Source organism: Eumetopias jubatus, unplaced genomic scaffold (assembly GCF_037043125.1).
Source record: "Eumetopias jubatus isolate StellerSeaLion01/CBP00866 unplaced genomic scaffold, mEumJub1_p1.0 scaffold_7, whole genome shotgun sequence".
NCBI classification, from domain to species: domain Eukaryota; kingdom Metazoa; phylum Chordata; class Mammalia; order Carnivora; family Otariidae; genus Eumetopias; species Eumetopias jubatus.
The window spans coordinates 12181620-12197343 of record NW_028274813.1 but is presented as its reverse complement, the minus strand read 5'-3'; the positions used below and the strand labels follow the sequence as shown (position 1 = coordinate 12197343).

Genomic DNA, 15724 nt, shown 5'->3' with positions numbered 1-15724 from the left:
AGAATCCCATCAGTCCAAGTGGATTCCAATTACTGCAGTTGGATTCTCGTGTCGAGTTGGATGAGGAAAAAACAGCACTCATAGAAATTGTTACCGACATGGGATGCGTGGGTGGCTTAGTGGTTACACGTCTGCCTTTGGCTCAGGTCGTGATCCTGGGGTCTTGGGATCGAGCCCCGCATCGGGCTCCCCGCTCTGCGGGAAGCCTGCTTCTCCCTCTGACCCTCTTCCCTCTTGTGCTGTCTCTCATTCTCTCTCAAATAAATAAAATCTTAAAAAAAAATCAAATTTCAAGTAAAAATTTGGACTTAGTGTCTCTTAGAAAAAAGATGAGAGGTTCCAGCAATAATGGGTCCTTGGGCAGCCGTGAGCTCGAATGGAGTTATCAATGCCCCCGCCCATTTTACTCATCACTTGCAGCCCATAAAGCCATGCCTCTCAAACTTGAATCTGCATGTGAATTCCTTGGGGGTCTTATTAAAAATGCAGGTCCTGAGCCAGTAGGTGTACCCTGAAGCTCTGGAGCATTTCTGAAAAGCTCTCAGGTGGTTGCAGAGGCTGCTGGTCTTCCCACCATCCTTTGCGTAGCAAGGCGAGGAATTAACAGTCAATACAAATAAAAACAGAAATAAAAAAGCAAACATTATCTTTATTTAATAATCTTTGATATTTAAAATACAACTCATGGAACATCCACATTAACAATAGAATCCTCAGTGTTCAACAGTGCTTTGGAAGCCCGGCTTTTCTACGGACCAGAGAGGAAGGCCTGTGTGTGTAGTAACCGCAACAGAACTTGGAGGGGGGCACACACGGAGAGGGCTGCAGAGTTGGGTCCTGAGCAAATGGCACTGCCACAGAGCACTGGTGTCATGGCCAAAAGACAATGCTCTTTCAGGTGTTTTTCATACTTGAATTTCAAATAGTTCATACAGAATAGTAATTTTTACAAAGTTCTTTCTAGTAGTCCAGTGTTATAGAAATTAATTTTTCACATTCAAATGTATATTTTTCTCTTTAAAAACAATTTTAAAAAGCTCCTGGAGACATTCGCCTTTGATCTATGCAAGAAACAGGTGAAGTGCTTCCTAAACAAACTAGGAATATTCACATATATTTCACTATTGCTTCCCATTCCTTGTCTGTGAATCCATAGTTTTAATTAAAATATTTACTGATACACTATTGTTAATTCAACATGCCAATTACTGTAAATTTAGAAATTATGTTACTAGCATCAATTTTTAAAATGTCAGAACATTTTGGAAAAAAAATAGCAAAGATTTTCTTCAAATTAAAAAAAAGTCAAAATTCAAGAATTAACCATGTCAATAATCTTTTCATTCATAAAAGTAAAATGGAACAAAACGTTTTCCCTAATATAAGACTTAATACAAGCCAGTTCATCTTTTTAGCAAAAGAAGCTGATTCATAAAGGGACCAGGAATAAAGGAAAGTTTTTCTTTTGAAAATATGAAAAATTATTGACACTGCTGAAATGATTAGGTGATCCAATCTGTTTTTCTAATTAAGATCACATATATAGTATCTCCATAGTTGTTAGGGCCCAGATACAACAAACTATTTACTTTCAGGGCAGTGGTCATTGGGCTCTCCAGTTGCACATAAAGTTTTAAATAGGAAGTCATCAATATTAATTATTGAGTTCTCTTGAGAATTTAAAAACATTGAGATTTATTTCAACTGGAGATATTTTAATTTCTGTCACTATATTTTGCTTATGCCCTGACTCAATCTTCTTTAAATTTGCATGGGACCAATAGGCCAATTTTAAGACATTTAATAAATCTTGGCACTAGCATGATACTATTTAAAAAGAGTATCAGACATGCAGACATTCAAAATGTGATTTAGGCTCTGACAGGAATAAAATTTACTTTATTCAACTTAATATTAAATGAAAAAAACAGACTATTGGTAGTTTTGAACTTTTTTCCTTATTAACTTTGGCATGAATAAAGTCTTAATTAAGGAAAATAAAGTTTTAAAGAAAGAAAAAAGCACCTCCTTAAATATTCTGGACTGTAAATTATTTGACCAAGATCTTAAAAGTTTAAATAGTTTACCTGCAGCAATCTTTTCAATTTACATTACTGAAATATTTGTATGTGAATTACTGTAAAAAATGTTTGATGGTTTTAGAGCAGAGGTTAACTACTGTTAATTTCTTTTAACTACTGTGAATTTTTAAAACATAAATAACTACTTATTATATCCATGGCATCTCAAAATATGAAAGTGGTGTTTCCAAAACTTGTTTAAACGCCAGCATCACCACTGTACGTATTTTATCCTGGTAACACAATTTATACATTAGAAAAATGACACCAACAGTTTAAATATTAAACATTAAGGTGTTCCCAATTGGTAAAACAGAATGGAATTCTTTATATAGAGTTCTTAGCAGTTATTGTGAATTTCATTGTTTCTAACTTTCTTGCAGGTTGTTTACAGTAAATAACAGTTCCTGATGTGTGAACTATACCTTTGTATAACTAAGTTTTCTGATACTGTAGTTATGAGCATTGGCATCTCTTCATACTGGCCAATCAATTAAGGAATGGAATCTAAATTAAGTTTAAACCAATCCAAACAAGTTGGCAGTTCTCTAGTCATTCTGGATCTGCCTGCCAAATGCAACATTCATAAGAAATTAAATAAACACATTCAAATGTATCCAGTGTGTGCTCAGCTCTGCTGTAAAAAAAAAAAAAAAAAATCCCTAAGTGAAGGTCAACATGCCATATTTCCTTAAGTGCTTTAATAAAGGCATGTAATATAAGAACTTTATAAACTCTAAGGTTAAAACTTTCAAATGCACATTTCTTTTCTCATTTTTATATTAGGTAACTCATCCATTCAAGTGTATGAAAAATTTAATGTAATTTTTCAATGGGACAAGGTAAAAACTAATATCCATGGAAAATAGGACAAGCATATTGGGGATAACTACAGGAAAGTTCAATCTTAAAATATTTTGGTTTATAAATCTTGAGGGAGCGGTACTAAACTCCAACATCCCTTGCAATTCTAAAGTTTTAGAACTCTTCTGAAACATTTTCGATTCTCAAAAGAAAACTTTAGATTTTAAAGTGGTCTACTTTTGCAAGGGAAACTTCAGAAAATGTTATTTGGCACAAAATAATGACTAAAAAAAAATCTGTCTCTATCCAAAAAAAAAAAGCTATATCATAATCATAAAAGGCATTTTTTCATCTCTTTTCACCTCGGCAATAAATCCTAGGTCAAAAAAACTTCCCTGATAAAATGTGTACAGCCATACACTAGTCATGGCAACACATCATACTTTAATTTTCTATGTTGTTGGCTGAAATTTCCTAACTTTTAGCTTATGAACAATTCAACATTCCAAACGGCTTCAAAGGGCGTGGAGAATGAGGGATGGGAAATCAGTGACAGAATCCGAAATGTCCATTTCAGAGAGACATAGTTAATTTTCACCAAAATCATACCACTGTATCGACCCAGCAAGAAACTCTCTGTGTATCCCAATTAAAGAATGTTTATCAAAACTAAAGGCTTTATTTACAGACCCATTAAGTACTGTGTGACTTCTGTAATTCTTAAGCTACTTAAACATGATGTGAGTGTCAAAACACAGTTTAAATGTAAATGTACTTTTGTTAGTAGATTATTTTCATGTTCCAGAGCATCATCTCTGGTGAGTGATACCTACTACAAGATATGCAGCAGAAGCAGACATCTACGTTCCGTGACTCCACCGTAACCAGACAAGAGAGAATAAAATGAAGCTGCCGCTAAACCGAAAGCCAAATTTTGTCTCTTATACATTCATGGTGGGTATTATTTGTTAAGTCTGACACAGAAGGAAACTTGCTTGCATACTGTGCTTCTCCTGTTTTTCTCAACTGGAGAAAAGGAAATATCAAGGTGCAGGAGAAAAGGTCTCAGCAGAGCTGTGACGGTCTAACATAACTGAGAAGACATTCATAAAACATCTGGAAAAGGATGTGCTCACACATTAAAAAAAAATTCTCATTTATTCTCAAATACTTGTGCAGAGTTGATTTCAGAGTTTCGGAATGCACCAGTATCATGAACTAATGATCCCATCTTAGAGGGCTTCAAAAAGCAAAACCTCAAGAAAGATTACCATCTTTCAAAAGAGCTGTAGAAAAGTAAGGAAAACCAAGTAGCAAAGAAATTGTGATCAGAGAAATAACATGAGAAAACATCCAAGGGCAAGCTACATAACTGGAGGGAAAGCAGCGAATCCTCCTGGAACCGTTAGTACTATCAACACAGAAAAGAGACACTGTCCTAAGTGGTTAACTTGCTTAATGAGAAAGAAAAGCAACTATGAGACGACGGAAAGTGAGTCAAGCAACCCGAACAGAAAGGATGAGAAGAACGTGTATGGAAAAAGTTCTGTGGCAAGAGCTAATTAGTTGGTCTGCAAAAAGATCCAAGAAAAATGCCCTAATTTTAGACATGTTAGATATTGCACACTCAAAAAGAAAAAGGAACATTTAGAAAACTATTTTAAATTTCTTTAATTGCCAAATGCCTCTTTGGCTAGTCTTTGTGGAGGATCACTATTTAGTCCTACAATTGACTCATTTTTCCACTTTCTCATCTTTTTGTTGCAAACCACCTAAAAGTCTTATCTCCTCTGTTGAACATTGTTTGACACATTACTAAAATGGACCCTCTATGGTGTAACCACACAGAATAATAATGTTGGAAAGTATGAATATATGATTTGTAAAAGGTATTATTTTTTCCCATCTGTTTTGAAATTATTTCTAACAGTTTCTAAAGACATGGTCACAGCTGCCTGAAGCATGTCTTCTTCACTCATAGCATCTCCTGTTGGGAAAGAAAACAAGTATCTCAGACATTTCTGGAAAATTCTTAAGTCATCAAAAGGTAAGCTCTTAGAAAATGTATGTTTAACTACTATAGCTTCCTTTTTTGATTTTTAAAACTTACGTAAAGCAACATGCCCTCTTTTACAGTTTTTAAGTTTTGACAAATACATAGAGCTGTATAACTACCATCACCACCCAGATACGGAAATGCTCCACCGCCCCTTTGTGGTCAATCCCCAAAATACATTTATTCTGTATTTCAAAACAAGTGCATTACGCCAAGGAAAAGATTTTACTTAGTTGTGCATATATATGTGTGCGCGTGTCTGTGTGTGTGTATGTGTGTATATATATATATATATATATATATATACACACACACATATATATATAATTTGTTAAATTTTGTTTTGAAATAATGTATTTAGAGGAAGTTGCAAAGATAGTTCAGAGGGACCTTGTGTACATTTCAGCTCAATTTCACAGACTAGTTAAATCCTAGGTAACTACAGCTTAACCCAAAACTTGGATATTGACATTGGTACAAAGTTGTGTGACTTCTGTGCTATTTCATCACACATTTAGATCCCTGTAACCACCAGCACCACAATCAGGACGGAGAACTGTTCAAGTATCACAAAGATCTCTTTCCTGCTGTCCCTTTTGACTCACACCCCCTTCTCTGCCCCCATCCTTCCTAACTGCAGGCAGCCACTAATTTGTTCTCCATCTCTACAAATCTGTCATTTTTATTTTTTATTTTAATTTTTAAAAAAAGATTTTATTTATTTGAGAGAGAGAGAGCACAAGCAGGGGGAGAGGCAGAGGGAGAAGCAAGGTTCCCTGCTGAGCAAGGAGTCCGATGCAGGACTTGATCCCAGGACCCCGGGATCATGACCTGAACTGAAGGCAGACGCTTAACCAGCTGAGCGACCCAGGTGCCCCCAAATTTGTCATTTTTAGAATGTTACATAAATATAATCACACTGTAAGAGATCTTTCCTGCACTCAGCATAATGCCCTTGAGACTCATCCAAACTGTTGCATGTATCAAGAGCTGGTTTCTTTTTAGTCCTGAGTAGTATTCCACAGATGTACTACCATTTGTTTAACTGTTCACCTTCCTATAGGACATTTTGGTGGTTTCCAGATTTTGATTATGACAAATAAAGCTGCTATGAACATTTGTGTACAGTTTTTGCATGGACAGGTAAGTTTTCATTTCTCTGGGATAATGTCCAGGAGTCTTGGGGCGCCTGGGTGGCTGAGTTGGTTGAGTGACTGCCTTCAGTTCAGGTCATGATCCTGGAGTCCCTGGATCAAGTCCCGCATTGGGCTCCTGGCTCGGCGGGGAGTCTTCTTCTCCCTCTGACCCTCCCCCCCTCATGTGCTCTCTCTCTCATTCTCTTTCTCTCAAATAAATAAATAAAATCTTAAAAAAAAATGTCCAGGAGTCTAACTGCTGGGTTGTATGGTTAGTACAAGTTCAGTTTTTAAAGAAATTGACAAACTATTTTCCAGAATGACTCTAACAGTTGAAATGAAACACAGAAACCTCACCTCCTTTTACTCTACCATTTATAATGTAATTGCCTTAAATATTTTCTACATATACACTAAAAACAAAATCAATATTCTAATTCTTCCCTCAATCATCAAATATAATTTAGAAAACTCAAAAGGAGAGGAATATCTATTGTTTACCCATATTTTTACCCTACTATTCTTTTTTTTCCTTCTGATGTTCCCAGATTAATTCCTTTAGCCATTATTTTAGGATGGGTCTACCAGTGAGAAATTCTAATTTTTCTCTTCATTCCTGAAATTTTCACTGGGAATTCTGGGGTGTTTTTCTTTTTTTTCTCCCCCCACCCCTTTTTTTAAAGATTTTATTTGAGAGAAAGAGGGAGAGAGAGAGAGAGAGCACCATCAAGGGGGAGGGGCAGAGGAAGAGAGAGAAGCAGACTCCCCACTAAGTAGGGATCCCGACTCGGGACTCAATCCCACGACTCTGGGATCATGACCTGAGCTGAAGGCAGATACTTAACCGACTGAGCCACCCAAGTGCCCCTGGGTTGTTTTTTCTTTCCAGCACTTGAAAAATGAAGGGCGCCTGGGTGGTTAAGCAACCAACTCTTGATTTTGGCTCAGGTCATGATCTCAGGGCCACGAGACTGAGCCCTGCATTGGGCTCTGTGTTCAGTGGGGAATCTGCTTGAAGATTCTCTCTCTTTCCCCCTCTGCCCCTCCGCCTGCTCATGCATGCACGCGCATGCTCTAAAATAAATAAATCTTCAAAAAAAATGTTGTGCCACTTCCTACTGATCTCCATAATTTCAGATGAGAAATGTGCTGTCATACAAATTGCTATAGGCAAGATGTTTTTAGCTGGTTTTAAGATTTTCCTCTTTTGTTCAGTTTTCAGAAACTAGACTATGATGTCTTGGCATAAATTTCTTTGGGCTTAACCCATTAGAGGTTCACTCAGCTTCTTAATTCTGTAGTTTATTTATTTTTTAGGCAGGGAGGGGCAGACAGAGAGGGAGAGAGACAGAATCTTAAGCAGGCTTCATGCGCAGTGTGGAACCCGACATGGGGCTCGATCTTACAACCCTGAGATCATGACCTGAGCCAAAATCAAGAGTCGGACGCTTAAACTACCGAGCAACCCAGGTGCCACAATTCTGTAGTTTTAGATCTTTTGCCAAAGCTGGGGATTTTCAGCCATTATGTCTTCAAATATTTTTTCAGCTGCACCCTCCTTCTCATCTCCTGGGATTCCCATGGCACATTAGATCTTCTACTACAGTCCCACAGGTATCGAGGCTTTGTTAATTTTTTCCAGTCTAATTCTCTGTGTTGTTCAGAATGGGTAATTTCTATTGTCTTCAAGTTCACAGAGTCTCTCCTCTGTCCTTCCATTCACCTATTGGATCCAACCACTGCATTTCCAAATTTCAGGTATTGTTATTTTTCAGTTCTAAAATTTCCATTTAGTTCACTTTTATATCTTCTATTTCTTTCTCGAAGCTATTTCTTCATTTCTTTTAAGGAGTTCATAATTGCTCAGTTTAGCATTTTTATGATGGCTGCTTTAAAAATCCTTGTGAGATTAATTCTGGTATCAGTGTCATTTTGGTGATGGTGTCTATGAACTGCCTTTTCTCAATTTTCCCTTGCTCTTGGTATGGTAACACTTCTGACCAAATCCTGAACATCTGCAGTGTTGCATGTTACAAGACTGTGAGTCTTACTTAAATCTTCTCTATTAGCAGGCTTCTTCTGACACAGCACCATGGGGGGAGACGGATGCTGCCCTGCTGTGGCCAGAGAGGGGGAGCGTGTGTGTGATCATTACTGCTGTGCACACGTGGGAGTTCTGGCTCCCCACTGTCCTCCACTGCTATCTCCCTGACCAGAAGGGGTAGGAATGCCTCCTTACTGCTTCTCACTGACCTTCTGGGTGTGGCCTTGTTACTGCCTCGAATCAGTAACTCCTGATTCTCCATTGGGCCTCTTTTGAAACCACCCAGGCAGGAAGCCAGAGGGATGCCTCCATATTGTATTGGTGGGTGGAAGTCTAGGCTCCCTATGACCACGGACACCAAGGGAAAGGGCCCTGCCTTGTCTCCTAGAGGGAACCGAAGTCCCAGCTCCCCACTTGGCTTTCTCTGACATCACCCTGGCCAGGGGAAGCAGTTGGTACACCTTGCTCCTGCCAGGTGGGGTACCAGTCGACGCTCCTACTTGGCCTGTGCCGATGCGGTGGGGTGACAGTTAAGGCCAGTTTATTTACCTAATTCTGTTTGGCTACAATAGAGTATTTATTATCTAATTTTACTTGCTAGGTAGTACCTTTTGACTACATAGAACAGACTTCGTCTCTGCTGTGGCTTCTTCAGCACCAAGTTCAGAGTATGTGAGACACACACACACACACACAAAAAAAATCCAGGCTACACACCACTACGTCATTCCTCTGGTCATCCAGCCTCCTATACAACCTGTCTTCTTTCTACCTTTCAGATTTTTCTTACATTTGTTTGCTATAAATGTCCACAGTTGTTAGCTGTAAACAGTAGGAGGAATAGGAAAAAGCACCAGTTCATTTTTTTTATTGTTAAACAGGAGTCCATTGTTTGCAAGTACCACGGTTTGTGCATCCATTCACCCCTGAAGGACAATAGTTAGGTAACTTCTAGTTTTTGACAATTACGAATGAAGCTGCTGTAAGCATTCACCTACAAGTTTTTCTGTGAACTTACTTCTTCTTTTTTCTTGGTTACATACCTAGGAGTGGGGCTACTGAATCATATGGTTAAGTGTACATTTAAGTTTATAAGAAAATACTAAACCGTTTTCCAAAGTTGCTGTGCCATTTTATATGTATGGGTGTCTAGCTGCTCTGATCCTAGACAGCATCTGGTACTGTCAATTTTTTTTATTAAGCCATTCTTATAATAAGGTGTGTATCTCTTTGTATTTTTTAATTTGCATTTCCCTAATGATTATCAATTATTGACCATATTTTCATGTGCTTATTTGTCAACCATATGTTTGGTGAAGTATCTATTCTAGTCCTTCACCCATCTGAATTTTCTTCTTTCAGTTTTGAGAGTTCTTTACATGGTCTGCTTATAAGGCCTTTGTCACATACAGCTGTTTTCTTACTCAATTTGTACTACCAATAATTGGCCAAAGTTTAAAACCTATTAAACTGAGGCCTGATAAATAATTCTAGATTGCCTATTATTTAGACTACACTTGGGTGTTTTAGTTTTCCAGGTGGTAAAATCTATTCATCTTCCACCTACTAATACCCATTATCTCTGAGGAATTTTTGGAGAATGTATTAATTATTGTAAAGTTGCAAGTGTTGTTTATAATTTTAAAGCAACATATTCACTGAGTGCTCTAGTCTGCTGCTTCTTAATCGAAGGATATTTAGTAGATTACGAATTCATACAAGAGTTTCAGTATAATTAAAGAGGGGAGAAAAAAGCCTGTAAAGCCAAAATCACAGGGAGCCTATGTCTGGGCATGGTCGGAGACGCATACCTGGATCACTGCCTGGTGCTCCTGAACTTGTGGTCGGCCTCTCACTTGGTTGTGAAAGCTGCCCCGGTGGATCCTGTTGCTGCTGCTGCCTGAAACAGTCCAAAGTGATGTGCATTAAAAAAACAAACCCTAAGAATAAATATGCCATGAGAGAAAGTATTCACATGGAAAATATAAGGTTCCACAAACAAGAGTCATTGCCACGAGCTCTATAAAAGAATGCCAGAGCCATCAGTCTGATTTATGTTACTTAAAGGTATCACAGCGCCAATCCTAGGAAACCTAGATATAAAATCTGAATTATCAGACAATAGGTAAAGATTTTCACCACAAGATAACACATAAACACAAGCATTCGCTGGGAGCTATTCTTATGTAAATGTGTTGCTTTACAGATCCTTAATATCGTTGGAAGTCACTAAAAATAAGCACCTTTGAGAATATAAAGCATCCCCATTACCATGCAAGTTAACATGCTCTTTCCATGGCCGGCTCCTCCTTGTCATTCAGCTCTGAGCTTCAGCATGTCCTCGGAGAGACCTTTGCTGACCAGCCACCTGCAGCAGCCTCCAGGCATCCTCACTATCTCATCGCTGCTCCCTTTCAATTTCCAGCATCAACTTATCACCATCTGATATTGTGTCTCCCTCTTTCCAGAATCAGCTAACAAGAGCACAAACCTTATCTTGTTTCCCAAGTGCCTAAAACAGTGCCTGTCACATGGTAGACATTCACCAAATACTTGATGAATGAAAGAATTACCTTTTTAAGATGTATGATCAAGCTTCAGTACCATTTATTGCATTAAAATAAATTTTCCCTGTATTTTTTTCCAGATGGAAAAACAATGTCAGAAAAATCCACATTTTAAAAACTTTTAAACATGATGGTTATGATGTAAATATGTAGGACAGTGTCCTTGTAGTAAAAAAATACACACTGAAGTATTGAGATGAATGGGATATCAGATCTGCAAGTTATTCTCAAATCCCTCAGAAATGTCAACAATTGGGGAATTTGGACAAAAGGTATAAAGGAGTTCTGTGAACTATTTCTGCTTGTACATAAATTTCAAATTATTTCACATCATACACACATATATGTTGAAAATTAAAACTCACAAACAGCTGATACTCTGAGAAGCCATAGCTTGAAAAAAAATGCTTGGAAGGATTTTTTAAAGGAACCAGTATTTTAAATTTACCAGTAACACTATTAATAGAACAGCATACTTTTTTCCCCTTAGAGTCTCAATCTTCTGTTTTAAATATGAGTACCAAAGAAAACCCAAGTATGCTGACATTTGTCTCGGTTTATTCTCAGGCATGCGTGGCTAATGATGCACAAGAGGGCAGGATGCTCCCATCAGCACACCCTGAATCTGAGATGTGCATGAGAGAGATAGGCTGTGAGGCAGGAGGAATCCTGGCCCATCAGATCTCTCTCCATGCCCTTTCCCCCTCCAATCAAGACAAAATGTCAGAACACAAGAGCATGGTAGGTGAGGCAGTGACCTTAGAGGGATAACCTTTATTCTACTTTAAATTTATGAAAAGTGAGAAGTAAATGAATTGCCAAACTTGAAACAATTTTGACACCTTTCATATTTGATGACACAGTAATATGCAACATGTTCAAACAGCAAGTCAGCACCATTCCCACTGTGGCTTTGAATGTGCCCTCGGAATCACAGAAGCCAGAAAGCTAAAAACAACATCTTAGGTCTCTCAACAGCTAGGATTCTGGTTATCAATTAAGCCCTCACAGAAATGAGACACAGCCATCCCCCTGCTGCTTTGGCTGTTCTCTGCTGGCAAGTAAAGTCAAGGAGCTGCCAGTCCCAGGATTCTGCTTCATGGCAGCTGCAGTCGGCGCTAGACTTCGTGTTCCCATGTCTAGGCAACTGTGGTGGCAGCTTCCTGATCCTTGGATCACAGCTAGAGCAGTGTGTTCTTCAACTCCATATCCCGACTCCCCATCATGCCAACTGGGGCAGTGGACGCAGCTCTTCGAACAAGTCGGTCTGTGGAATTCTGGAAGCCTGGCCTACAGCCTGCACCTCCAGCTCTTCCTGAGACTGTGTAAGCCCTGAGTTTCTGTACTGCTTTCCTGTTTAAAATACCTCTACTAGCTTGTTTCTTTTTAAAAAAAAAAAAGATTTATTTGCTAGAGAGTGTGCGCACACGAGAGAGAGAGAGAGAAAGAGAAAGAGAGCACAGCAGGGGGAGCGACAGGCAGAGGGAGAAGCAGGCTCCCCACTGAGCGAGGAGCCTGATGTGGGACTCGACCCCAGGACCCTGGGATCATGATCTGAGCCAAAGGCAGATACTTAACTGACTGAGCCACCCAGGTGTCCCTACAAGCTTGTTTCTTAAACTGAATCCTGTTATGCCATGCCACTGAGGTGGTGGCTCAAGTGTTAGACAATCAAAAAATCACAGCAATCCATGACCATAAAGATAATGCCCAGCAATTCCCTCTTTGTTAGCAAACACGTTTTTAGTAACAGAAGAAAAGAATCTGCATCGTTTCAGAGCTACACCTGGAGAAGACATTAAAATACTAAGATATCTGTGGAATACTTTATGGTTTACACAATAGTTTTACACAATAGTTTTACACACATTGCCTAATTTGATGCTCAGTTTGTGAGTTTTTAAGGTAGGTTTTATAGTGACATTGCTGATATAGTAAGAGTTTTACTTGGGTTTTATAATAGGTTTTAATAGGTTTTTTAAATAGGTTTTAAAATGGATTTAGAGATTACTAATGGAAAAATATATCTCGGCTGTGAACATGTTACTTAACACTCATTAACTATGACTTTGTTGTCTTTTTTTAGGATTTACTTTAGAGAGAGGGAGAGAGTGCATGCATGCGCGAGTGGGGGCAGGGGCAAAGGGAGAGAGAGGGGGGAGAGAGAGAATGAGAGAAGCGGACTCCCTGCTGAGCGGGGAGCCCAATGCAGGGCTGGATCTCACAACCCTGAGATCATGACCTGAGCCGAAGTCAAGAGTTGGGACACTCAACCAACTGAGCCACCCAGGCGCCCCCATTAACTGTGACTTTGTAACAGGTAGGTGTTTAAACAGTATTTTTATGCTTGATGCATGAATACTGCGGTTACTACATTAGGCATGAAGCTTCAAATACTGTATAGGGAAAAAAAACTATTTGAATGAGTAACAAATAAACCATTTGAATGGGAAAAAACCCTTATTCTGAATTCAAAATTTGTTTGAATAACAAGTTAGCACCAGGGTCAGTTTGGAGAAGGTCAGAAACAAAGAATTAGCTCAATAACCTTAAAGCCAAGTTCCCAAAGACTGAAGCTAGAGAGACAAGGACCTTGTAGTTTTAATAATCAGGAATTCTAGTGGAAGGCCTCATATTGGAGACTAATACTGTTTCTCAGCTCCTTTACTAATGAGTCCTACAAGATTCTGAATGCTAGACAATGCTGAAAAGAAACACCAAGAAGTTAGCTCTTAACGCTTCTCAGCAACATGTGACTCTGTAAAATATTCTCTAGTTCTCCTTAAGTTCCCAGCAGTATTTTCAAGGACAGACCAGGAGGCAGAGGATGAAGCTGAAGCTGGAAACCATCACCACACACTTTCCTCCCCAGTCAACTATCCTTCAACCGGGAAGGAGCTGCACTGATGCTCAAACATTTTAAATCCTTTCTACTATAAAGATTAAATGTATTAAAGTTCTATATTTTCAATCTGCCTCCCCCCCAAAAAAAACTAAAAAATATTTTTAAATAAAAAAGGGATTTGTTTTTTAAAGTACAAAAAATTTTCTTTTTCTTAGATCTACTTGTGAATTTTGTAGTTTTGCTATAAAGTATGTCTGTTTGGACCAATTTGATCTGGCAAAAAATGGAATGTGAAATAAGCATGATAGAAGTATCATTTGGGAACGTTCTGGAAAGCAGTTTAGAAATCTGTACCAAGACCTTAAAAAATGTTTCTGTCCTTTAACCCCAAAATTTCAGAATAATTGGAAGAAATGATGAGAGGTTTGAGGCACAGGGTTAGTACAAAGATTGTTCATTGCACTATTAATTGTAATAGTAAAGATCAAAGGTTCACATATAAATTATGATATATACCTTCATTTTATGAAATATCACACAGCCTATTACAAAGACTATTTACTATGATGGGAAAATGGATGTAACTAATATACATTATATGTGTCTGTGTGACTAGAAGAGAATGTGTCAAAATACTAACGTTCATTATTAAAGGACAGGATTGTTTTCTTTTAATTTTGATATGGCTTAAAATAAATTTTCTAGAATATCGGTTTTTATCTAATTAAACAGTTTTAATTTTTTTTAACAGATTTTATTTTTAAATAATATGTACACCCAATGTGGGGCTCTAACTTAAACAAGATCAAGAGTTGCATGCTCCACTAAGTCAGCCAGGTACCCCTTAAGTTACTTTTTAACATTACCTAGATGTTTGATGATATTGTAGAATTACCAGTAATTATTGTGTGATAATTATTAACATTACAGTGTGACAATAACACTTTTCTATATTCCAAAAAAATGAATGAAAGGATACAATAATTTAGATTTGTCACAAAATAATCCCAGCTTGGGGGTGGGAGAGGGGAAAGCAGGAGGGATGCGGGGCACAGAAAACCATGACTGGCCATGTGCTGATATTTGTTAAAGCTGGGCAATGTTAGGTAAACAGGGGTTCATTATGCTGGTTTCTCTATTTTTATAGATATTTGAAGTTTACCATAATTAAAAAAACTAAAAAAATTAAAAATCTGAAAGGAAGGGAAGCACTAATAAGTAAGCACTATTTTGAAATTTTATATAATTAAATCCATTAATCTATCACTGAATAAAGACTAGAAATATCTCACATTAAGAGGATGTCAGCTGATCAGAACTTTCCTCCATATACTTCTGAGTTGTGACTTAAAAAAAAAAAAACAGAAAACAAGGTAAATATTATCTTCATTACACCATGAAATGTAAAATGCTCCAATACTGTAGATCCCACTAATACTGCCAATTATGATTTTAAGATGCTTCTCAATTGCAGAGATGTTGAAATGTGAAAATATGTACATCTCAGAATTGAAGAAACACAGGGAAGAGGCCAGATTCAGTCTCGGGCCTTCTGGTTTCCGATCTGGGATCAGAGGGTCTGAATATCTACCTAAAGATTACTGGGTAACCTTTAAAATAGTTTTCTCCTTAAAAAAAGAAAAAGGGAAGACAACTTGTGAATGGTAGTTACTGAAAAGGATGACATTTTTATTTTCTAATTTGAGAGCACTTACATAGTGTAGTTGGGTTTTGGGAGCTGATGATTCAGATTTATGGTTTGTCCCCACGTCCCTGTGCCAACAGGCCTGCAGTAACCCCTGAAGTGGCAATAAGAGGCAATAAGAACAATTAACCACCACCTCTATCTGGGATGGGAGACTGTTCCCTGACCACAATGCTGTTTTTCCTTTTAAGTGACAGAAGAACTTTGCTGGGTTGGTCAGGTAACCAAGAAGCACATCCAGAGGATCATTAGGCATTGTTCTTGCTTTGGTGCAATTCCATTTTCTTTTGATGACATAAATTTTACTGGGTTTCCTTCACCTTATTTCATATAAACTTAACTGGTATCGAGGCAAAGGTATTCCCTAAAACTCCGTATCATTTCACTTCATTTGCCGTAAATTTAAAAAAAGAATACACTCAGATGTTCACAGGATTCAAGTGGTAACCAATCTTTTAAAAGGAGAGAATCCTAAATAAAATAGTT

The 15724-nt window shown here is 37.9% G+C and overlaps 1 protein-coding gene across 6 annotated transcripts in view; it reads right to left on the bottom strand.

The window, feature by feature from the left end:
* Positions 1-629: 629 nt before the first annotated feature.
* The window catches only part of ATXN3 (ataxin 3), a 38237-nt gene continuing 23142 nt past the window's right edge, over positions 630-15724 (bottom strand). For 4 of the 6 annotated variants that reach the window (XM_028098396.2, XM_028098403.2, XM_028098425.2 and 1 more), the window contains 3 exons: positions 15249-15332; positions 9933-10021; positions 630-4872 (listed from right to left, as the gene is read on the bottom strand). In XM_028098396.2, the coding sequence (XP_027954197.1) occupies positions 4778-4872; positions 9933-10021; positions 15249-15332 (268 nt within the window). In that variant the 3' untranslated portion in view covers positions 630-4777. Of the gene's footprint in view, positions 4873-9932; positions 10022-14825; positions 14880-15248; positions 15333-15724 lie in introns of those variants that run through there. The other 2 variants (XM_028098417.2, XM_028098410.2) reach the window with 2 other exon arrangements.